The 20,308-nt window shown below is 56.2% G+C and overlaps 2 protein-coding genes across 2 annotated transcripts; both read right to left on the reverse strand.

Annotated features, from left to right (window-relative positions):
- Positions 1-900: 900 nt before the first annotated feature.
- Positions 901-2,831, reverse strand: NCLIV_063830 (conserved hypothetical protein; the record flags this gene model as incomplete). Its single annotated transcript, XM_003885934.1, has 5 exons — positions 901-1,068; positions 1,193-1,348; positions 1,447-1,515; positions 1,761-1,967; positions 2,085-2,831. The coding sequence occupies 5 exons, from the start codon at positions 2,829-2,831 to the stop codon at positions 901-903; spliced, it is 1,347 nt and encodes a 448-aa protein (XP_003885983.1).
- A 2,398-nt stretch (positions 2,832-5,229) lies between these two features.
- Positions 5,230-19,099, reverse strand: NCLIV_063840 (conserved hypothetical protein; the record flags this gene model as incomplete). The annotated part of the gene is made up of 21 exons (XM_003885935.1): positions 5,230-5,283; positions 5,614-5,701; positions 6,103-6,206; positions 6,463-6,543; positions 7,096-7,167; positions 7,384-7,484; positions 7,787-7,971; positions 8,350-8,615; positions 9,069-9,122; positions 9,751-9,980; positions 10,407-10,501; positions 10,965-11,211; positions 11,630-11,754; positions 12,169-12,348; positions 12,790-13,403; positions 13,860-13,920; positions 14,497-14,594; positions 14,996-15,060; positions 15,379-15,631; positions 16,143-17,879; positions 18,212-19,099. The coding sequence occupies 21 exons, from the start codon at positions 19,097-19,099 to the stop codon at positions 5,230-5,232; spliced, it is 5,598 nt and encodes a 1,865-aa protein (XP_003885984.1).
- Between the last annotated feature and the right edge of the window lie 1,209 nt (positions 19,100-20,308).

Below are 20,308 nucleotides of genomic sequence, written 5' to 3' on the forward strand. Positions count from 1 at the left end.
TCTCAGGTAGAAGGCGGTCCGGCGTCGGGTCTCCGTGTTACCAGCTTGTTCGGCGGTCCTGTTGACTCCGCAACGGGAGCCATCATAGGGTTTTAACCGTGGAGACGTGTTAACTCACTGACGGGAGAGTGTCACGGGTGCAACACAAACGAATTTCACAGAAATCTTCTTCGACCACTTTTCCCAGTGTGCTGGCCGGGATAACGATGTGCGGTTGAGTTCTCAGAAGACGAACAACCAGAACGCATCACATCTTGAATGAAGCACACCGCTTGTTCCCGCTGCTCTTGGCACAGCCGCGTAAGGAACCCTTCATCATTTTCCTTTGACGGCCGACTGAGGCTTGGCAGTTCTTCCGCGCATGCTTTCCCACAGACATGACCGATAAGATCAGGTTGTCGCCTGGTGAGTCTGAGAACCATATCTAGTGGCAATTCTCTAGATATCTTGCGGTCCGTACGATTCTGTGAACTGTCGTTAACTTGCACGTTCTTCGATACATTAGACGGGGAAACCCCTATTGCGAACGTCTGTAGCGTGGCACACGAGCGGCCGTAAACAGAACGCATGAAGGCAGCACTGTGGCTGAAATGCTGTTGCTGAAGAGGACTGCATGCTCCTGAGTACACACGGGACATCGCAGAGATACTGCCTCGTAATAGCTGCTCCTCGTGACAGTATATCGGGAACGTTGTCTGGTTATTTACGCTGACTTACTCATATTCTTTGCCAGCTCCTCAGCTGCAGATTCGAAATCTTTTTCATGGACTACGTCAAACCTGCACTCCATAGATCACACGGCCAAAATGTGCGTTAGGATCTGTAGATTAGCTTGCGCTTCTGTGGCCGGCTTCTATGAGCCATACGCAGGTGCATCAGACAGTGGAGGCGGCGAGCAGCTCACTTCTTCCGGTGCAGGACAGTTCGATACCACGAGGGTACGAACAGAATGGGCCTGAACAGAGCGTCGGAGTTGTCAGCCAACGCAGGTGTTCCGGCTCGTGTGCCGGCCGGCAATTCTAGAGCCGTCAACCAGCAAGCAATTTCTTCAGATGACCTGCCGGTGGCCTGCAATCATCGGAAGTAGGACAGAAGTCAACGCGTCTCGTGCGGACGATAACGGTCGTGCATGAGCCCTCACCAACCTGTACCAAAGCTGTATCTGTTAGCAGACCGACGAGCTGTATCGTACCTCACGGACCTCGACGGTGCTGTTACCCTCGCCTTTCCCTGGATCTTTGTGAATTTCGTCTCTGGAGTCCAGTTCTCGGGCCGTCATGCTTCCGAGGGCCTTCACTTGATCCTCGACCGACATTCCCGAGATTCTGGAGTAGACACTCTCGGGGAGCTGCAGGAATTCAGTCGCTCACAAGAAAGAACCGGCAAATTTGGCAACATTTTCTAGCAAGCATTGGCATCGGTGTAGTAATACTCGTTATCACCTACGTTGGTCCACAAGTGCACCTGATGGCGCCACTTGCTGAGTAGATCTCTCCATTGCTTGACACTGAGATTCTGCAAAGAGACAGGACACGTTTCCGAAAAGCCGCGAGCGGTTGCACACTATTGATGATTCGTGGTCTCTGATTCTAGAGCGAACGCTCGCGAACTAGCTGGGGGTTGGCATTCCCTCCCATATGCCTGACTTGTTCACTGCCAGGCTGCCTTCTCATCTACGCAGTCGTTCCATTAGTGGCTCATGTTTGCATGGAGAAGCGAATCGAGCAGAAGCGCATCAGATCGAGTCGCCCCGTACAGACCTGGGATGAACACGGCGTCACAGGGTGCCACGTGCTCCGGCACGACGGCGACCTCTTTTCCCGGGGAACTGCTCGGACATATCTTTGATAACCCTCGGACCGTTTCGTGTGCAGGATATCCGCGTCGCGCTTGGATATTTGAAGAGGCGTCAGCACTTTGTCTTTCGACCGTTGGAAATGCTGCCCCTGAGGTTCCTTGACAGAGGACTGCGAAACACCCACCGCACACGCACGCATGAACACATGTTAGTTGGCCATGCTATGCGTTCCTATGACTCGCAAACCTTCTGCCGCCATTCAATGCTTCGCGCGCTGCCGCCTTACTTCAGACCTTGATCGACTCCTGCCGTCCATCCCCTTGCAAGACGGCGGATCGCCGAGGTTGTTGGCTCGACTCTCCGGCTGTTGTGGGTTACGGCCCGAAAAGCGCATCGTTGCCTCTACACGTCTCTGCCTTGCGCCGTCTAAACACTGTGGTGGAGGTTCATTGCGCGAACCGACGGGCGGCCTCAGGAGGCTTGGGGAATTCCTCTGTCGCCCGGGCACTTCGCACTGAATCTGACAGCATGCCGAGCCATCTCCCTGGCGCGTCTCGGCGAAGTCGCTTGGCACATGGCCCGCAGACTCCCGTATGTGGGTCTGTCGGGCTCGATGAATGTTTCCAGACCAAGAAGGATATCGAGAGGGGCCGGCATCCCCGGCCCTCCCACGCACCGAAGGACCAGCGCCTTGCGGCTCGGGAAAGCTCCTTTGTCCTCCGTAATGCCTTGAAGGTCGCGGCCCACTCTGGAGCTGGCCGCGTTTTGGCGTTGGCAAGTCGCATGCGGACGGATGCCGGCCGCACTCCCCGTCATCAGAAAGACTGTCCTGCCTGGATCGCTTCGTCCACGTCCGCCGCTGGTTATCAGACTGCAGAGGAGGTGGCTTGTGCTGTCGCTGCTGGATACCCCACTCCGGTGGAAACGAGGCATTCGCACCGAAACTGCAGGCAGAAGAGCGGCCACCTTGGCTCGGCACACGTGGAGGTGGGACGTGCGGCGGAGGCCGGAAAGGTCGCGAAGCCCAACTCATCGTGGGTACCGAGGAATGAAGAATCGCCAGAGGACGGTGACACTTGGTGCTGCTACGGAAGAAAAACCGAAGAGACGCGCAGCTCGCCAGTGTTGCGCATTCTGTTGGCGGATGTGATGCACTGTTTGCCGCCAACAGTGGATTCAAAACCCGGCAGAACAGCACAGCCCCGGTCGGTGTGCCGGAACAGCAGAAAGGAGACTGCACAACAGGAACCAACAAAGTTATGTTTCGGTTGGACTTTGACGAACATTGGTTTTTCAGGAGAGTCAACTGAGGACTACCTGAACTCTGGCTGCCTCGTAAAGCGGTCCAGTGGTCGTCACATCCCCAGTTGGCACATCGCGAGACACTGGATCAGTCGATTCACTGGAACAAGGGAACGCACACACAAAAGAGACTTCTCAAAGTCTTTTCACCGTCCCAAAAAACAAAGGAGCTTGGTCTCGCCTGCTTTTCTGCACTGGAGAGTGTGGAGATGATTGGAGTTCGCGGCGTCCGGCAGAGGAACGCACTGCATGCAACGTGAATGCAGAGAGAACTTTGCAACAGAGGCGCTTTCCTCGTGAAGGTATAATGCTTGCCAGAAAAAAGAAAGCTGTTCATTTTACCAGAGTAGAAAGTCTTTGCTGGTCTTCTTTTCTCCAGCCAGCTAGATTTCTCGCTTCTCTTTCGGTGCATATTCGGAAGGAGAAATGGCAGTATCGTATGCATGCACGAAGTTTGAATGAGATTTAGGGCCGACGGTGTGGCGCTCTCGCCCGCTGGTTACCTCGCTGCCACGAACATGAACACAGTCGCCGACCGAGTTGGTACATCGCTTGGTGTACTGTGTATGGAACTTGCACACCCAGACAACTCTATACCAGTCAACCGGTTCGCAACACCACTTCATATCGTACCTAAATGGTATTTTCTAGCATATTATGCGGTGTCAATAGTAATACCATTCAAAAAAACCGGTATGTGCGCTGAACAGGGACTGCCTAGACTAAATCGTAGCGAATCCAACCTAGCTCCCGTTATATAACCCGGAGACAAATTCCCGGGCGCATCCCTCCCCTTGCGAACTTGTCCAGTTTCCTTGCCAGGCAAGGCCGGCTCTTGATCATTGGCTCTTTTGGTACACAGAAAATGAGTTGAAACGAGATGCAGGCATCGTACCAGACCCTAAGGAAGCAGGAGGCATATCACCATATCTCTCTGTGCTTGCTCACACTCTAGATACCGTATGTGCCCATCCCGCAATCGAGGTCGTGTTACTGGACACAGAGCAGATCGAAGGGCATACATCAGTCAAAAAGAAAGGAACCGTACATTGCTTTGTTCACAGGCGACTGCTGCTGGAAAGTACATGCTAATGCCCTTGGAGAGTATAGTACAAAAATTGATTCGCTAGGCGAGTTGCTCTGGGCGTCAGTGCAGGAGCCTGCTGCCCGCTCCAGTTTTATTGAACACACACGCCCGGAATTCTGTGCACTTCAGTCATTCCGCCATCTTGTGGCCGCTCTCGACTACCGCTTCCGAAGAAAAATCACCTGCCGACCCTTTTCCAGTACTTCCTGTTGCTCTACTGGTTCATTTCAAACCCGCATAAACGTGAAGCAAACCCTCAAAACTGGCGAGTTAGCCCGGTCCTAGGTACACGTTGCTGGCTCCACAGTTTGGTGTCTCGCATAAAATAGCCGCGCGAGCTGAATTAAATTCGTGACATTTTCGGTCTGACGTCCGCGGCTTTCCAGCAAGACATGGACAAGAAACGCCGCAACTCATCACGGGTGTCTAAGTGCTTTCGTCCAACTCTGTGTTTCCAAACAAAGAAGCAGGCATATACATAAACTGTCAAGGACGTGGCTGTTTACAGCACGGTCCTGCCTTGTCTTTACCTCCCATCTTAGGCATGTGCTGTGGTTTATGTACACTCCTGCCAGCGACAAGGATTGGCGTCGCGCGTGGTGAAGCGTGCAGATACCGTCTCAGAGCGCGTGGAGAACCCCCACAAAAGCTTAATGTGCGAGCAGTGGCCGCCCAAGAATCGTCTTTCAATACGCGTAAAAGAGGCAGTATGTGTTTCACGTGCCGTGACGGTAAAGCCCTTCGGGTACAGCGCGCTCGTCGGCGCCCCGCAATTGCTTCCAGCCTGGAGAGGCTTCGCGGCACCGGGTACTTTCTTCTGAGAGGCTACCAAAACAGGGCTTTTCTACAACGAGACGAAAACACGTTCCCAAAGTTTACTCCAAAATGCAATATCGACGGCAAGCGTCCCCGGTGCAACGCGAAGCACAGCGACAGCAGACAGGACGGAGGCTCAGGCGTCGATGCTCCCTGTACAGAGGAGGAGTCCGCGCCTCGCATGCAAGACGAAGCTCCTGCGCTGTGGAAATTGGCTCTCTCCTCCCTAGTTTGTCAGGCCTAGGAGAATCCGCAGGTAATGTGGACACGACCGGCGCGCCTGAAAACAGAAACGAGGGGCACGGGGGCAAAATCTCTCAGAGCGCGCGCGGTACACAAGGCTCCGCGCGCAGAATCAGCGGCAGATCGAGAAACGCACGGGTGCCGTCCCAGCGGTGGATGACCGTTCCAAGGGGCCACAAAAGCCGCCATCCAGACACTGTCACGCACATGCCGAGAGGCAGCCCGTACGCAGACCCCTGCATGCGACGACGAGGCGGTAGGAGTGTCGTTGTTTTTCAAGCTGCATCTGGCTACGCGAAGCGAGAGCTCCCGTCTTTCCCAAACGTTAGCTCCGTTCACATCTCCCGTCTGAAACCAGCCGCGGTACCTGATCGTCTTGGTACAGGAATGTCGAGATGTCGGCAGTGACAGGGTGTCGCTGCTGGAGATGCTGCAGGAGATCTCTCGTTTTGTCCCTGAGCGCACGCGAGAGAAAAGCGGGAAAACTCAGATTGCCGAAAGGACACGACACGAAGCGGGCAGATCTCTCAACGAAAACAAGATCACGGACCATCCCCGCCTACACACGACGCAACAGTGGAGTGCGCGACATCCCGCGTGTGTGCGGCGTGAGCACGAGTGTCCAACAAGTGAGACTGGGATCTACTTTCGGTGTCGCCCTTGTCTCCCGCCGAGTGTCTCTTCTCTCGCCCCTCTCTCTTCGATCTCTTCTGTGCCGGCTGCCTCGCAGTTGCGAAGAACCGCCGGCCGCCGCGGAACCACAGCCCGGTGCTCCGGGTTTCTTCGTTTGCTGTGTCCGCCTCTCGCTACGTCTTTCGTTGCTTGTGTGTTTCTCTTTCCCCCGCTCTTCCCTTACTCAGGGAGCACGAGAACAATTCTGACGAGCAAGTCCTTCTGCTCCGCCCACAAAATCGACGTGGCCATCACGAAGCCTTTCCACAAGCTGCGATTTGTCCAGATCTGAAAAAAACCACAAGAGGCCACGCATCCTCTCTCTCAGTTCAGTGGAAACCCCCGGACAAGCCCCCGAAAAAAACCGAGGCGTTTTCGTTTCCGACGCCCTCTCAGCGTCAGGCAATGCAAACCATCCGTTCTTCGAAACCACGCGCAGTCCCTTCCTTCTCGACGGGGTCCCCGAGAACAAGCTAGGCTGTACCCCAGGAGAGACTGGGAGTCTGCGAGCGCGTGCATGCAGGGAAAGACACACGACGCGCACCTTCCGTCTGACGAGCGCCGGCATGACTGTGCCCGCCACGAACTCGCGGAGAGACGGGATGTTCTGCGCCACCTGGCAAAGCTGAGAACAGAGACGCGAGACAGACAAAAGGCGAAAGTGGTGAGCCGCTGTTCGAAGGCTGGCAACGAAAGAGAAGCGTGGCGGCTCTCCCTCACTCTCCTCGGGGAGAGAAGGCTCTCTTCCTTCTCCCTTTCAGCGTCTCGCTCTCTCTGTGCATCCTTCTCTTAAGCGCGTGTTTCTGTGTAACTGCCAGTCCTCGGACTCCGTCGCTGTATGGCTCGTTCGGCTTCTCTGCTTCGCGTTTTTCGACCTAGCCTTTAGCCGTCTTAAGCAGTCCCGTGCGGTCCTACGGCGCTTAAAGTTGCCTTTTATCCTCATATGTTAATGACGGATGCTAAATGGGAACCATTTCAATGTAAGCAGTAGAAGGTATGTAAAACTATTATAATACCACCTATAAAAGGCAATCGCTTTTCTTCCATGTTTCGTCGGGTCCCGTCAGTTGAGCCGCGCGCTTTCTCTCCGCTCCGTTCCGTCTGCTTCTGTCTTTACTCCTCTTGCTGCTTCTGTTCGTTCCTTTTTCATTGCTGGCACGGGGAACGGGGGACTTACGAGACGCCCGAAGATCACCGAGACGGGCTGCGAGTCGTCGTCTGCGATTCGCTGACACGTCGAAGCGATGACCTGCGGACGGCAAAACTAGAGACACAATGCGCCTCAGAGCACGACCCACCAGGACAGGGAACCCTTCCCACACATCTGAGCCCGAGTCTGGGACTCACGAGAAAAAGCGCGCGAAAATGCCCAAACCTCGCACCGTCTCTCCGCAGGAAAACCATGGATCGCTCGCTTAAACTCGCGCGCGCGCGTTTCTTTTCTGCATGCAAAGCCGAAACTTACATCGATGGGGAAGATCTCCGTTGGCGTCTCGGCTCGGCTTGTGCACCCGGTCAAGTCCAGGCAGAAGTCGAGAACCGTTGTCTGTTTCTTGCGCTGCTCACCTGCACAGCGCCGCCACGGCGGAAGCGCGAGAGGCACGAAAACGCACCGAAGAGAGAGAAGGTTGACACACTCGAGGGGAGAAAACCGAAAAAACGGGACGAATGTGCACTGCGAGGAAAGCCGAAGCATTCACGAGAGATTTGCGGGCCCGAGGTGAGCCTCGACACAGGAGCGAGACGAAGCTAGACAGGCGGTTCTTCAAAATAGAGTCAAGGTAGCCGAGAAAACCCGGGAAGGCGCACGACAGCAAAGTGCGAGGCAGAGACAAGGTCCACGATATTTTGTGGAATAGTGAGATTACTTGTTGCGCAAGGGAGGTTGTAGAGAAGCATGAGGATGTCTTCTGGCGGCATAACCGAATGCCCAGGATACGCCTTCTCTTGGAGGTCGCGCGGGATGGTCAAGAGGCGCTTGAGCGCCGTCTTCATTTGTGCTTCGCTAAAATCGCCGAAAATAAATTTCGGAAGGAGAGTCACGAGCTGTGATCTGCAGCAAAAAACAATCGACGGCACGCACCGTGGAACGCCCAGCCCTCGCCGCCAGGCCTCCTTCCCCTCGGGTGCCTCGCCGCCCCCACTGTCGCTGTTGACGAGTTCCTCGCCTCTCTCATCATTCAATATCCAGTTAGTGCTCAAATTCGACTTTGTTCAAAAGAGCAGTTCCGCGATTCTGTTTGCACGTTCCGTCTCTGCCTTCTCGTGTTGACTTCGGGTTCCAGCACCACCCCTCGCACCCCTCTCTCTCTTCGCTCCGCAGTGGAACCTTCCTCTCCCTTGCTTCGCACCCCTTTCTCTCGGCTCTCTCCGGTCTTTCCCCCTTCTTCCCCCTTCTTCCCTTTTGCCAGTCCTTCATCTGCATGCGGACCTGTCAAAGAAAGCAACGAGCGAGAGCGCGAGTTTGACTGCACTGTCTCTTCTGCGCTGCTCCGCCACTCTCTCCTCGCCAGTGTCTCCTGTCTCCTCGCCAGCATCTCCTCCCGCTTTCTCCTCGTTCCCCTCTTGGGTGAGGGCCCACACCGCGGCAACGAGAGCCGGCAGATGCCGCAGGTCTGCCGTGGGGTTTGCGAAGGCGAAGGCGACGCAGTGTTCGACGAGGAGAAGCGCGAGAGCCTCGTGTTCCGGCTCGTAAAACTGCGGGGACAAGAGTGGACAGGCAAATCCGACGCATCCCGATTAGCATTCACCACTTGCCTACGACCTCTCGATCTTCGCCAAGCCACCACACCCACAGAATTTCGAACTCGCTAATGGCCTATACCATCTATCCATTGCTGTGGAAGTGTGCAAACGTGTGCCAGGGAAATATGTATGTATATATATATATATATATATATGTATATGCAGCCGCCGGTGCGGTGTCGGTTCTGCATTTGGTCCGAGTGTAGGTGATCAATGCATCGCATTGCTCTCTGTGTACAAAGTGTGACGGGCACAAAGCGGACACTGGAACGCGCAGGGTTCGAGGGGAGAAAATGCGAGGCGGAAAGAAAGGGAGGCTGGAACAAATAGAGAGCCAACCGGGGCGCGCTACCCAGAAGGCGTCGTGGGGTCAAATGACAAGAACGAAAACGCGGCAAAACGTACCTGAAGCAGTCTCACGTATTCAGAGTGACACGGCGGCGAGATCTGGGCGATACACTGAAGACACAATAAACGAGAACAAACAACGTTTTTCCTAACTTCTCCCATTCCTGTTCTCTCCTCTTTTCTCTTTTTTTGTTTTTTGTAGAACAAGGAAGGCAACAGCTTTGATCGGCTCTCGGGGGCGGTGTCTGGGCAGTCGCCACAGCCCGAAAGCGCCGACCTGGAGAGAGGCGGCCGAAGACTCGATCATAGCTTTGAGGCGCGGGTGCGCTCCCGCCTAAATCGCCGTTTCTTTGAACTTCACTTCGTGTCATTCCTATGGTTTTCACGCTCTGTGCGCAGGAACGTTTCCTTCAGCAGACACGCCAGCGGAACTGGACTTCTTGCTTTCGCAGGCCGCGAGGCCGAGCCAGAAGCGTCAATACACGGGGCGAGGAGAGGCGGAAAACGGGGGCGGACACGCGCGCGAAGAGAAGAGAGGCCCGGAGGGAGAGTCGAAGGCGTATCGGGCGGTGCCCTTATGTCGTGCCATTCTGTACCCGCGTGCAGTGACGCCAACGGTGCACAGGAGAGGAGAAAGGGAGATTTTCACCCGCACGAACAGGCAAAAGCGAGAAGGAAGGACTCAACGGAGTGGGGAGGCGACTGAGGGCGCCCGAGGGAAGAGAGCGTGTGGACGTACTTTGGCAAAGAGCCGCTCGAGATCCGGTCGGTGAGAAGGACAGAGAAGAAACACCTCAAAGAAAGGGTGGAGAAGACGAGGCTGGCGAACGCAGAGAGTGAGGTAACAGTTCAGTCTCTCCTGCAGGCTGTCGGCGTCCAGATGCGGGCCGGGTTGTGTTTGAGGCGATGCCAGCGACGAGGCCGCTGCATGCGCCGCAGGAGACGCCACAGCTCGCGCGGCAGCGCGAGCTAGGAAGGAGCAGAAAATGGCAAGGGCGGCACAGAAAACAGACGAGGCAGAGATACTCGGATTGACAGAAAGGAAGAGGGAAGGGGGAGAGAGAACGAGGAGGGGGAGAAGATGAAGAGGAAAACACGGGGGAGAGGAGAAAAACAGGGGCGAAGGACGGAGGAGGTGGTGAGAGTTTGCCTCGACAGATGAGCCGGGAGGGAACCGGGAAGTGAAAGAGAAGACGAGGACACGCAGAGGAAAGGGAATCAATCACGACACACGATTGCAGACAGCACACGACGGCACAGACCAACCGCAGCAAAACTTCCGTGGAAAAAACGCGAGGACAAAAAAGAAGATGGAGAAGCTGGATGCGCGCAAAAAGGGGGGAAACACGTACAGGTATCGCTGGCAAGAGAAAAGACAGCAAATGAGAAGCGTACTTTCCGATCGAAGAAGGATTTGCCTAGCGAGAGACGCGATGAAGGAATTGGTGACAATCGGCGCAGCAAACTGGTTGTCGGAGGGAGCGATGGATCTGCGAAAAAACGTCGAGGAAAGGGAGAAACCGACTGTGTAGACACCCCCCGTGGAGCACCCAGCGCCGAAAACAAAGTCGACAGCAGAAGGGAGAGAAGAGTCGAGAAGAGAGCGAGGGGCAAGGAGCCCAGGGAAGATGAGACGCTCGGGGGGCGAAGACGAAGGAGACAAAGACGAGAAAAGGGAGGCACGTCGCCCGGTTCAAAAGAGAAGGCGAGAGAGGTCGACATTGAGGGAGGCGGGTGAGAAAGACGGAGAGAGACGTGCACGGCGGCCAAGCCGGAAGTCGATTTACGCAGACAGGATCGTACCTCGGATCCTGAGCACGGCTCCAGGAAAGTGAGATACAGAAAGCTCTGTAGGATTGCTGACCACAGCGTTACTGGACGGGCTGAGCCAGCCGTGACAGTATTCAGTGTCCTCCCCTACGGTTACTCCGCACATCGGCTACGTTCAAGTACCTGAGCATGATGCCAGCACACGCCTCAATCCACGCGCGGCCGTACTGCCGGACATCGGCCCATCCTTCCCTCTCCTGGTCGCCGATAAGCAAGCTTTCTTCGCCTTTTTCTCCTCTCTGCATCTGCCCTCTCTCGCCTGTCTCCGAATCGGCAACGAGGAAGGCAGAAGAAAGCGACGACGCCTGTTGGCCTTCGGGAGGCAAGCATTTGAGGACGAGCCTCCGAGGTTCTTGCCACGCTGGCGGCGCTGATGAGGAACACGAATGAGAAGCGACCGAGGAAGAAAGACACGCGGGGTCACGCCAGGCGAACGCAGCGATCGGGAGGTGCGAGAGGAGGGGAAAACGCACGGCGGGACACGGCAGGAAGACGCGCGGGGTGCGCGACGCGAATCGAGGGGCGAGGCAGAAGCAGGGAGAAGAAGCGACACAGAAACAAGGCAGAGAATCGGGAAGGAGATGGAAGCAGCAAGGCAGTGAGGGAGAAAAAGAGCGAGAATGTGAATGCGTGGTGAACACTGCGAAGAAGAGATCGAAAAGATGGAGAAGTCTACCAGAGCGAAGCATCCGACGCGACGGCGCGACACGCGAAACGAAAGGATGCTGGAGGTTCGAGGTTCCGACAGAAAAGGCAAACACGACGCATCTGAGTCTGATTCGTCTCACCTTCGGATTCCCCCTCCTTGGGAACGACGTAGATACCCTTGGGAGAACTGATCAGCTTCAGCAGCAATCGGCGAACGCTCTCGGCCCCAACATGTTCCAGAGTGAGAACCAACGAGAAGGCAGTTCTGCGAAGGAGAAAAAAAGACATCTTCCGATCGCGCCTTCATCGCTTCTCATTCGGGTGCTCGAAAGCAAAGGCCTCCAGTGAAGACACCACGCGGTCACAGCGCAGTGTGCCCCGCGTACCTGAAACCCCCGCACGTTTTTCGCGCTCACGTTTATACAACTATTCACAGATCGCTGCACACATATATGCAATTTTATACACGACTATACGCGTATGTGTAGAATACAGGCGCATACCGATGTCTAGAAGCAGACGTGACGTCCCTGATGCACCCTCCTCTTTTTGTGTGTCTGTGTGTGCATGCATGTCACTGCATTTTTCTGTTCACTAGGTTGTCTTCCCCCTCCGACATGGGGCGCGGTTTCGCTAGTTCTGTGTCTCGCGTCCCGGCTCTGTCTCTCGTTTCACCAACCTGCGCGCGAGGAGGCTGTGGCCTCTCTTGAGGAGCTGCGAGAGAATCGCCACCGCGAGACGGCGCGGATGCGACGGGCCAGTCGCCCAGTCCGCTACCCGCTGAAACCCGCGAGCGCCGACTTGTGGAAGGTCCGTGAAAAAGCGACCCATCAGCTGGCAGTAGCTGTCTCTCTTCACGCTGAACCCCAGGCAAACACGCGCATTCCGACTCCTCAACTGTGTAATGCATCCACATATCCTCTTCTTTCCGTACATCCACATATATATATATATACATATATATATATACATACATACATACATACATACATACATACATACATACATACATACATACATACATGAGGGTGTACACATCTGTGCATGTATCTCAAGGCCTAGAGATATGCACATGTACCTAAGTGGGTAGACAGCTCCCTGGATCGATATCTGAATGCATGTCTACGGATTCGTGATGGTCTCCCTGCATGTATGGAGACAGTTGTACGCGCGGAGAGGATACACTTAAAAAAGGGGTGCTTTCCTGTGCTTTACGAGGGCACGAAGTAGTCCTCTTCCATGTGGAGAAGGACTTCCCCACCTCGGAGGCGCATCCAGAACTGAAGGCGATTTCACTCACCTGTCTGTCAAAATCTCAGGGCAGAAGGCCGCGTCTAAGCACAGCTGCAAGACTTCCGCGTAGCGCAGTCTCTTTGTGTTTTCCTCGCTTCGGGCCCTCTCTTCTGGCGCCTCCATCTCCCCCTCTGTCGGCGCGACATCAGTCCCTCCTTTCTTCTCTCCGTCCTTCTCTCCTTCCTTCCCTCCCTTCTCTCCACACTGCGCGGCCTGTCGAGACAGGAGAGCGGGTGCGTCTCCGGGAAGCGAAAATCCCCACCCTAGACGCGAGGGCGGGAGCGCGCCTTCGAGAGCGTGCACCAGTGCCGGGGAAGAGACAAAAAGAGAAGAAGAAGAAGAAGAAGAAGAAGAAGAAGAAGAAGAAGAAGAAGAAGAAGAAGAAGAAGAAGACGGGGCAGTGAAGAAGTCGGCAACAAGACAAGGCGCCGAGTTGCGAGCCAGATGGTCACGACTTCCACATCTCGATCGCTTTACCTTTTCGATGCAGCATGCAGGGTGGAGGTTCGGGGGACCGGAAGGCCGACGGAAAATTGAGAGGGCCTCTGCATCCAAAGACGCCTTGTAGAAGAGGAGGTCGAGGAGAGTGTTTGTGCGCACGCGCCACTCCAGCAACTCGCCCTGCATGCACGCCGAGCCAAGCAAGCGACAGATGAAGAGAGACTCCCGCGAGCAAGAGCGCGGGGCGAGAAAAGACTGAGATACCGCCGAAACGACCGGAGAGCACGAAGGAAACAGCAAGGGGGGGCAAGGAAACAGGGACGCGAGACCGACAGAACAACAGGAGAGGAAAAGACCCGAAAGCGAACGGGAACAGGAACTCCAAGAGAGCGAGGGAGAAGCAGAGAAGCACAGAACGAGAGTGACAGAGGAGGAAGATGCGGGAGAAGGCCGGAACAAGTAACAAGAAGACGCTAAACCGAAGTACGGAGACAGGTGAGGACGTTAGGAAGAAAAGAAATCGAGTAGGGAAAGAGGCGAGAGAGACGGGAGAGAAGAGCGCGAATGAGACGACACAAGAGAGAAGAGCTCACCTCATGATCGCGTCCTTCGACGCCACAAGAGAGAAGAGCTCACCTCATGATCGCGTCCTTCGACGCCACCCACAGCTTCTTCAAGAGCAGGCATCGTCCGGTTGCTGAAGAGCGGACACCAGGCAAAGGCGAAAATTCCGCAACGCATGCACAGGAAAACGCCCTGTTTGTGAGACTGCCCTTCTCTACCGGAAAGGTGGAAAGAAGAAAAGACAAGACGACGCAACGAACAAGCGAGAGGCTGTGTGTCTCCTGAAACCGTTCCCTTTTCTTGTCGATTTCCCCTTGCCTCCAAGCTGTTGTTCGCGTCTCCTGAAACCGTTCTTGTCGATTTCCCCTTGCCTCCAAGCTGTTGTTCGCGTCTCCTGAAACCGTTCCCTTTTCTTGTCGATTTCCCCTTGCCTCCAAGCTGTTGTTCGCGTCTCCTGTCCTCTGCTCTATTCTTGTTTGCGTCTTGTCTGGTGCCGCGTCCTCTTCTGTCGTTCTTTTCCCCTGCAGGTTCTTCTCTTCTCCCTGCCTTCTCCGTGTCTCCCCAGACATTCCGCCCCTCCGCTTCTCTTGTCTTTTTCGGCCGTGCGTTGCGCATCTTTTCTTGTCTCTCCTTCTCTCGCCGTCCCCCGTACCGGCACGGCGGTCTCTCTCCCTGTCACCCATTGGATGTGATCTGTTTTTCTGCTCACCTGAAGAGCGCATGCAGAAACGCCGCGCAGAGCTCGCGCTGCGTCTCGGCGTCTTGACTCGGCCAGAAGATAAGCCGCATCGCAACTTCCGTCCGTTTCTAGAAAGGCAAGAAAGAACGCAAGGCCTCACTTTTTTCAGACGGAAACCTCGGGCAACTAATCGCCAACCAGCAGACGAGATGAACCCAGAGGCCAGACCAGAAAAAGGCAGAAACGGGGGAGGAAAAGGAAGAAGAAGCAGAAAAGAGGAAGAAAGGGACGAAACAGAAGAGCACGAAGAAACAGAAGCGACAGAAAAAGATGAAACAGAAGAGGAAGACACAGCAGAGGCAGGAGACGAGGAACAAGAATAGGAACAGGCAGAACAGGAACAGGAAGAGCTAGTAGAGAAACAAGATGTGGACTGTAGCACCAATGGAAGATGGACCAAAAGTGGAGACGCAGAAGGCGTGTTTAGGAAACCGAGCAGGCAGAAGTGGAAGCAGAAAATGAGGCTGACCTGGTGAAAGTGGAGCGCGGAGGCGAAGATGTTCGAACCGACGACGCGGGGAACGAATGGCGACCCTGCAGAGAAGACAGGAACAGAGAAGTTTGGGCCCCGCGTCTCACGTCTTATTGCCGAGCAGGGATCGGCAGTTCCAGCTCGCGGGGCCTATGTGCCCCGAGACCCGCGCGAGTAACTTTTGAAAAGACGACGAGACACCACAAACTGCAGAAGCCCGGTGTCGCTTCTCTCTGGGGACGGGAAAAGCGCCTGGCCGAGAACGACGGAAGAAAGACGCGCGGCGAAAGGGAGCGGAGACAGGGGCCCAAGGCAGCCGACGGCTGGGCGAGCGGGACACGCAAAGGTCCCGGACACGAGGAACGCGAGTCGAGACTTACGAAGCATCTGGCGGAAGACGAGAGCCTTGAAAAGCCGGCCGTGTCGCTGCACCATCTCAAGCGGCGGGATCTTCACGAGGCCCGCTGTAGCGTCCGGAGACAGAACAGAAGAAAGAGGAGAAGACGAAGAACAGGACGGAAGAAGAGCTGCTTGCGCGTTGCTGGCGCCGCCCCTTTCTCTTTCACCTTGCGGTCTGCTGCGCTGCGTCGCGTCTAGGGCAGACGGCGAACTGCGCAGTCTTGAAAGACTCTGCTGCCGGGACGCGAACGCAAAAGAAGGAGAAAACGAAATGCAAGAAAAGCACAGGGCCCGAGTTAGGGCATTTTCGAGACGCCAGAAACAGCACAAACGAAACCAGCTATCAGGCAGCAGAAGAGACGGAAACATCGAGGGAAACACACAAAACTTTCCACGTGGGATACACATTTGCGCCCGGACAGAAGGCGGTACGCTGTCACATTGTTAAAGATACATATCAATCCCGACACAGGTGAAACGATGTCGAGAGATGTGTATAGATCGATATACATCAATACGTATCCATGGATATGCCTGCGTTTAACCAATGAACCGCGAGCGATACACGAGCTATCGACACCTACACAGGCACATATATATATATATATATCGGTGTCTCTACACCTGCGTGGAGGTGTCCGCATGCAGACTGCATGTCCCGGTGGAGAGGGAAACGGGTGCGCGGCCACATGCCTCGTTTCAAACCACGTAAATCTCGTGAGAAGCCGTCTCGTACATCTCGTACCTCTGTACTCGTCAAGTGTACAGCGAGACGTTCGCAGTCTGAGTTATCAAACAGAGTGGGGAGGTGTGCATCTCCGCGGGAGGAGCCTGCGCCTCCGTCTCCGGGTTCCTCATTCCAGAGCGCCTTTCCGTCTTCCATTTCTCTCAAGAGTTCCCGAGCGACGGCCTCCACTGAGGCGCACGTTGCGGTGTCAGCGGCGTCTCTTGCTCCTTCGTGTTCCGCTCCTGTCGCGTCTCCCGGCCCCGGCTTTTCTCCAGACTCGCCCCGCGCCGCGGGGGTAGTTCGCGCGCGGCTTTTCGGGTCCTTTTCGCCTGTCTTCCCCAGATTCTTCAGCGTCAAGTCGACGAGCGCGTCCTCCGTTCGTGTGGCGACGAGCCAGGCGACTGCGTCGATGTTTTTGTGGGGCTGCAAGACAAAGGAGCCTTCGTCGACGTTCTGCCATAGTCTCTGCTGGCGCAGAACTGCCTCTTCCTCACGCACGGCTTCACAGACGCCGGCCTCGGTCTCCGCGTCTCCTCTCTGCTTCGTTGCAGGGGGAAGCAAGTCGGTGGGTGAGGAAGTGAGCGACGCGCGGGCCTCTGCGGCGCCGCTTTGCTTCCTCTTTGGCTGCGCCACCCACATGTCTGAGAAGATCGCGCGGCTCTCTTGACGAAGCGCGTGGAAAGAGCCGAGCTTCCCACCTGCATGCAACGCCTCAACCAGCTTGCCGCCCCACACGCTGCCGGCGCACAGCGGAGAGGCGAGCAGTCGAAGACACTCCATCAAGACAACGGCGAGAAGGTCATCGCGCGTGCGCGCCGGCAGACGCAGCAGCAGATCAGAGAGAGGCGAACGCGACGAAGAGAGAGAAGAAGGAGACGGAGACGACGAAGCGGCAGACAGAGAAGAACGGTCTGAGTGTGTGCGGAGGAGATCAATGAGCTCGCGGAGGGGTGGAAAGAAGCGGGGCAAGTGCTGAGGCCGCCGACTGCCTAGCCAGGCGACAGCTTGGATGACAAAAGTGTAGGAAGCCGCGTCGATGGCAGATTCGCCAGAGCCGTTGCTCGACTTGGAGCGGCGGGTCTCGCGCGAGCGGCTGTCTCCGTTGTCTCCAGCTGCTGAGTCTGGGGACGTGAGGCGAGACGCCGAGGCGAGAGGAGGGCGGAGGAGAAGGTTGAGCAGCAAGTCGGCGTCCGTTTCCGCCCAGCCTTCGAGCGCCTTCATCAGCCCAGTGTCGGCGAGAATGACCGGCGGCGCGTCTTGAAGGTACTGAACCTGGCAGCTGACCGTTGGGGCAACCGCGGGAGGTGCGCCTGCGTCGCTCGAAAGTGCATCGGCGCGAGTAAGCCTGGAAACTTTTGAGGCAGGCGCAGGAGAATCTGCAAAGAGAGGCGCTAAGCTGCTCACCGGCAAAGCGGGATAGGAAGGCGGCACAATGGAAAAAGGGAAACCGCGGACGTTACTGCTCGCCGTCGGCGTCGACAGAGGCTTCGCGCACAGAAACTCCAGCGAGCGCTCCACGACGGCCAACGCTCCCCGGTAACACTCGTAGCTGACAGCGGGAGATGAAGAAGAAAGGGAGGAAGCAGAAGACGAGGCAGAAGAGGAAGAAGAAGACGAGGATGAGGAAGACGAGGATGAGGAAGACGAGGAAGGATGGAGAGACGATGGGGCGGCAAGGAGGTTATGGAGGAAAGTGCGAATGGAGACCAGTGCGCGGAAGCCGTCGACAGTCGCTTGTTCGCCTCCGAAGAAGTCCTGAAGAGACAGGATGCCACAAATTCTCGAAACGACAAGGTAAAACGGACACGAACAGCACTTCCACACTTTGCACCGCGAGGGAAATGTACGACTCTGAAAAGTACCCTGATGCGAGCATGATCAGCAGACGCTGCAGAGAAAGGCGACGGAAGAGCTCCGGAGGAACAGGAGGGCGCCTTGACATTCAAACTCAGAGTGGCGAGATCGAAGTCTCTCTGTGTCTGTGTGTTTTGTCCTTGTGATTTTCACCCCGTCGATTCCGTTGTTGTCTCATCCTTTTTCGCGGATGCCGCCCGTTCTCGGCTGACAGAAAGGATGTCTTCGCTCACTTGTGCGCCAGCCGGGCCGTAGCGACGAAGCCGAGCTGCAGCGAGGCATGAAAAGACAAGGAGCGTTTTCCAGAAGCGTCTGGTGACGTTGAGTGTCGCGTGAAGGAGAAAAGCGCAGGCGGCGTCGGCGCGATTTTCCCACGCCTCCGCGAGCATGCGATTCAAGGGCCCGAGCACCGGCGGCACGGCGCGGCCATCCAGGTGGATGAGGCGTGCAATGAACTGCACACAAAAGTGGCGGAAGACCGGGATCGCGTGACTCCCGAGGCCGAGGAAAAGGGGGAGTGCGCGGCAGATGTACACCCGGAGAGGGTGGCGGACGCCGGCGTCTTCACTGCCTCTCGAGCCGGAGTCTCCGAACGCCCCAGACGCACTGGGAGTTCCCCTGTGCTCCTCATAGAGTCGCTCCTCTTGTGTGGCGCGAGACTCTCCAGAGGCCGCAAAAGCCGAATCAAGTCGCGCAACGCCCAGGCGATGCTCCTCCTTCACCATCGCCAGCAATTCGCGAGCTGCGCGCTGCAGCCTCATCAGACCAGCCTGGACGTCTCCAGGAGAAGACGCCGCGGTGAGGCTGTCGACCTGAGCAAAGAGACTCTCTAGGTCCCGGGAGACATCGCTCTCCCCTTGCCTCGTTTCCGCTCCATGGTGGGTCGCTCGCACTTTGCTTCCAGAGACACCAGGAGCAGCTGGACTGCGTGCGTCCGGATGCACCCGCTGTTGCGGCACATCCGAGCCAGGCGCAGAGAGGCGCGCGGAAGCGAGGGCCGTAGCCTCTGCTCCAAGACTCGGGTTGTGGCGAACCCGCTTTTGAGGATTCGCCTCAGGCTCCCCTCGCGGCCGGTGAGAGGGATCGCCCGCCCCGGTCGCGGCGAGCACAGGCGTGTGCATGGCGGCTCGGCGATCCAGCGTTTCCCCGCCGGTGGGCACGCAAAGAAAACGGGAGGAAACGCAGGGACGCAGGCGCAGAACTAACTGAAAGACAGAGGCGGGCAAACAGGGAGGCGGACCGGCGTTCGTCGCCACAATATGCGCTGCCCAAACCCGCAGCGCGGGAACGAGCGCGAGAGAGCGACTTCTTTCGAGACCGAAGGCGCCGAGACACTGAAAACCAAACTGTGGACAGGGGGGTACACAGCAAGCGACGCCTGTCGGTTCTCGAGCTCCGCGCGCGGCCTTGCAGTGTACGTGGAGCGAAGGATGGCCGAGAGAACGCACGGGGCAGTCAGCTGGGAGTGGAGGGAGGGGGGGGGGGCCAAGCTCCGGAAAGTGTCGGGAGGTGTCTTTGTTGCGAGAGAAACGGAAGAAATAACTGCAAAGAGCAGGAGTGGAAGCCGTAGAGTCTGGGACTGTGCGTGGAAACCCCGAGGATGCTCCGCAGGCAGACAAATCGAGTCTTGTGCGAGCAGGCAGGCACGGCATAAATCCCTCAGCAGAAAGAGAGCCGCCCTCGTTCTCTGAAATGGAGAAAGAGGAGGGTGTGCAGCGGAAAAAAGGACAGCATGTGGAGCATGCAGCCGTGTAACTGTGAAGGAATTCACGGTTTACGATCCGATACTCCCGAGGAATGTAGGATGCATTGTACACCAGTAGTTTAGCAGAAATTGGCGAAGCGTACCGAATTCCAAGAAACGGAACAAAAGGCAGCAAGTAAAGAAATAGGACTGGCCTACAGGTATCGTCTTCAAAATGAGATCGCAGGACAACATCGCGTTGCTTTCCTACATGCGGGAAAAAGGGCTGTTGCGCTGCTGCGGGATGCATGTGTGCTGGTTCTCGCGACCAGATGTCGCAAAAGAGCGCAGCCCGCCGCCGAAGTGCACGCATTCTTCTTCAAAAATGGAGTTCGCATTTCACGGACTACGCACCCCAGCGAATTCCGTAAGTTAACGCGAACAATAACGCACACTGAGCCTGAAGAGTCTGGAGTGTCGCTCCGTGTTCCTTCTGACCGGAGCAGTCAGTGACCTCGTATGTCGGCACTTCTTCGCCGGCCTTCTTGAACACGACAGTCCTTTAGTCTGCCCGTCAAAGGTTCTGCAGATTTGACGTCATAAGGCAATTCATACTTCTCGAGGGACTGCCGTCGTTTCCACCGTT

Source organism: Neospora caninum, chromosome XII (genome assembly GCF_000208865.1).
Source record: "Neospora caninum Liverpool complete genome, chromosome XII".
Lineage (NCBI taxonomy): Eukaryota > Apicomplexa > Conoidasida > Eucoccidiorida > Sarcocystidae > Neospora > Neospora caninum.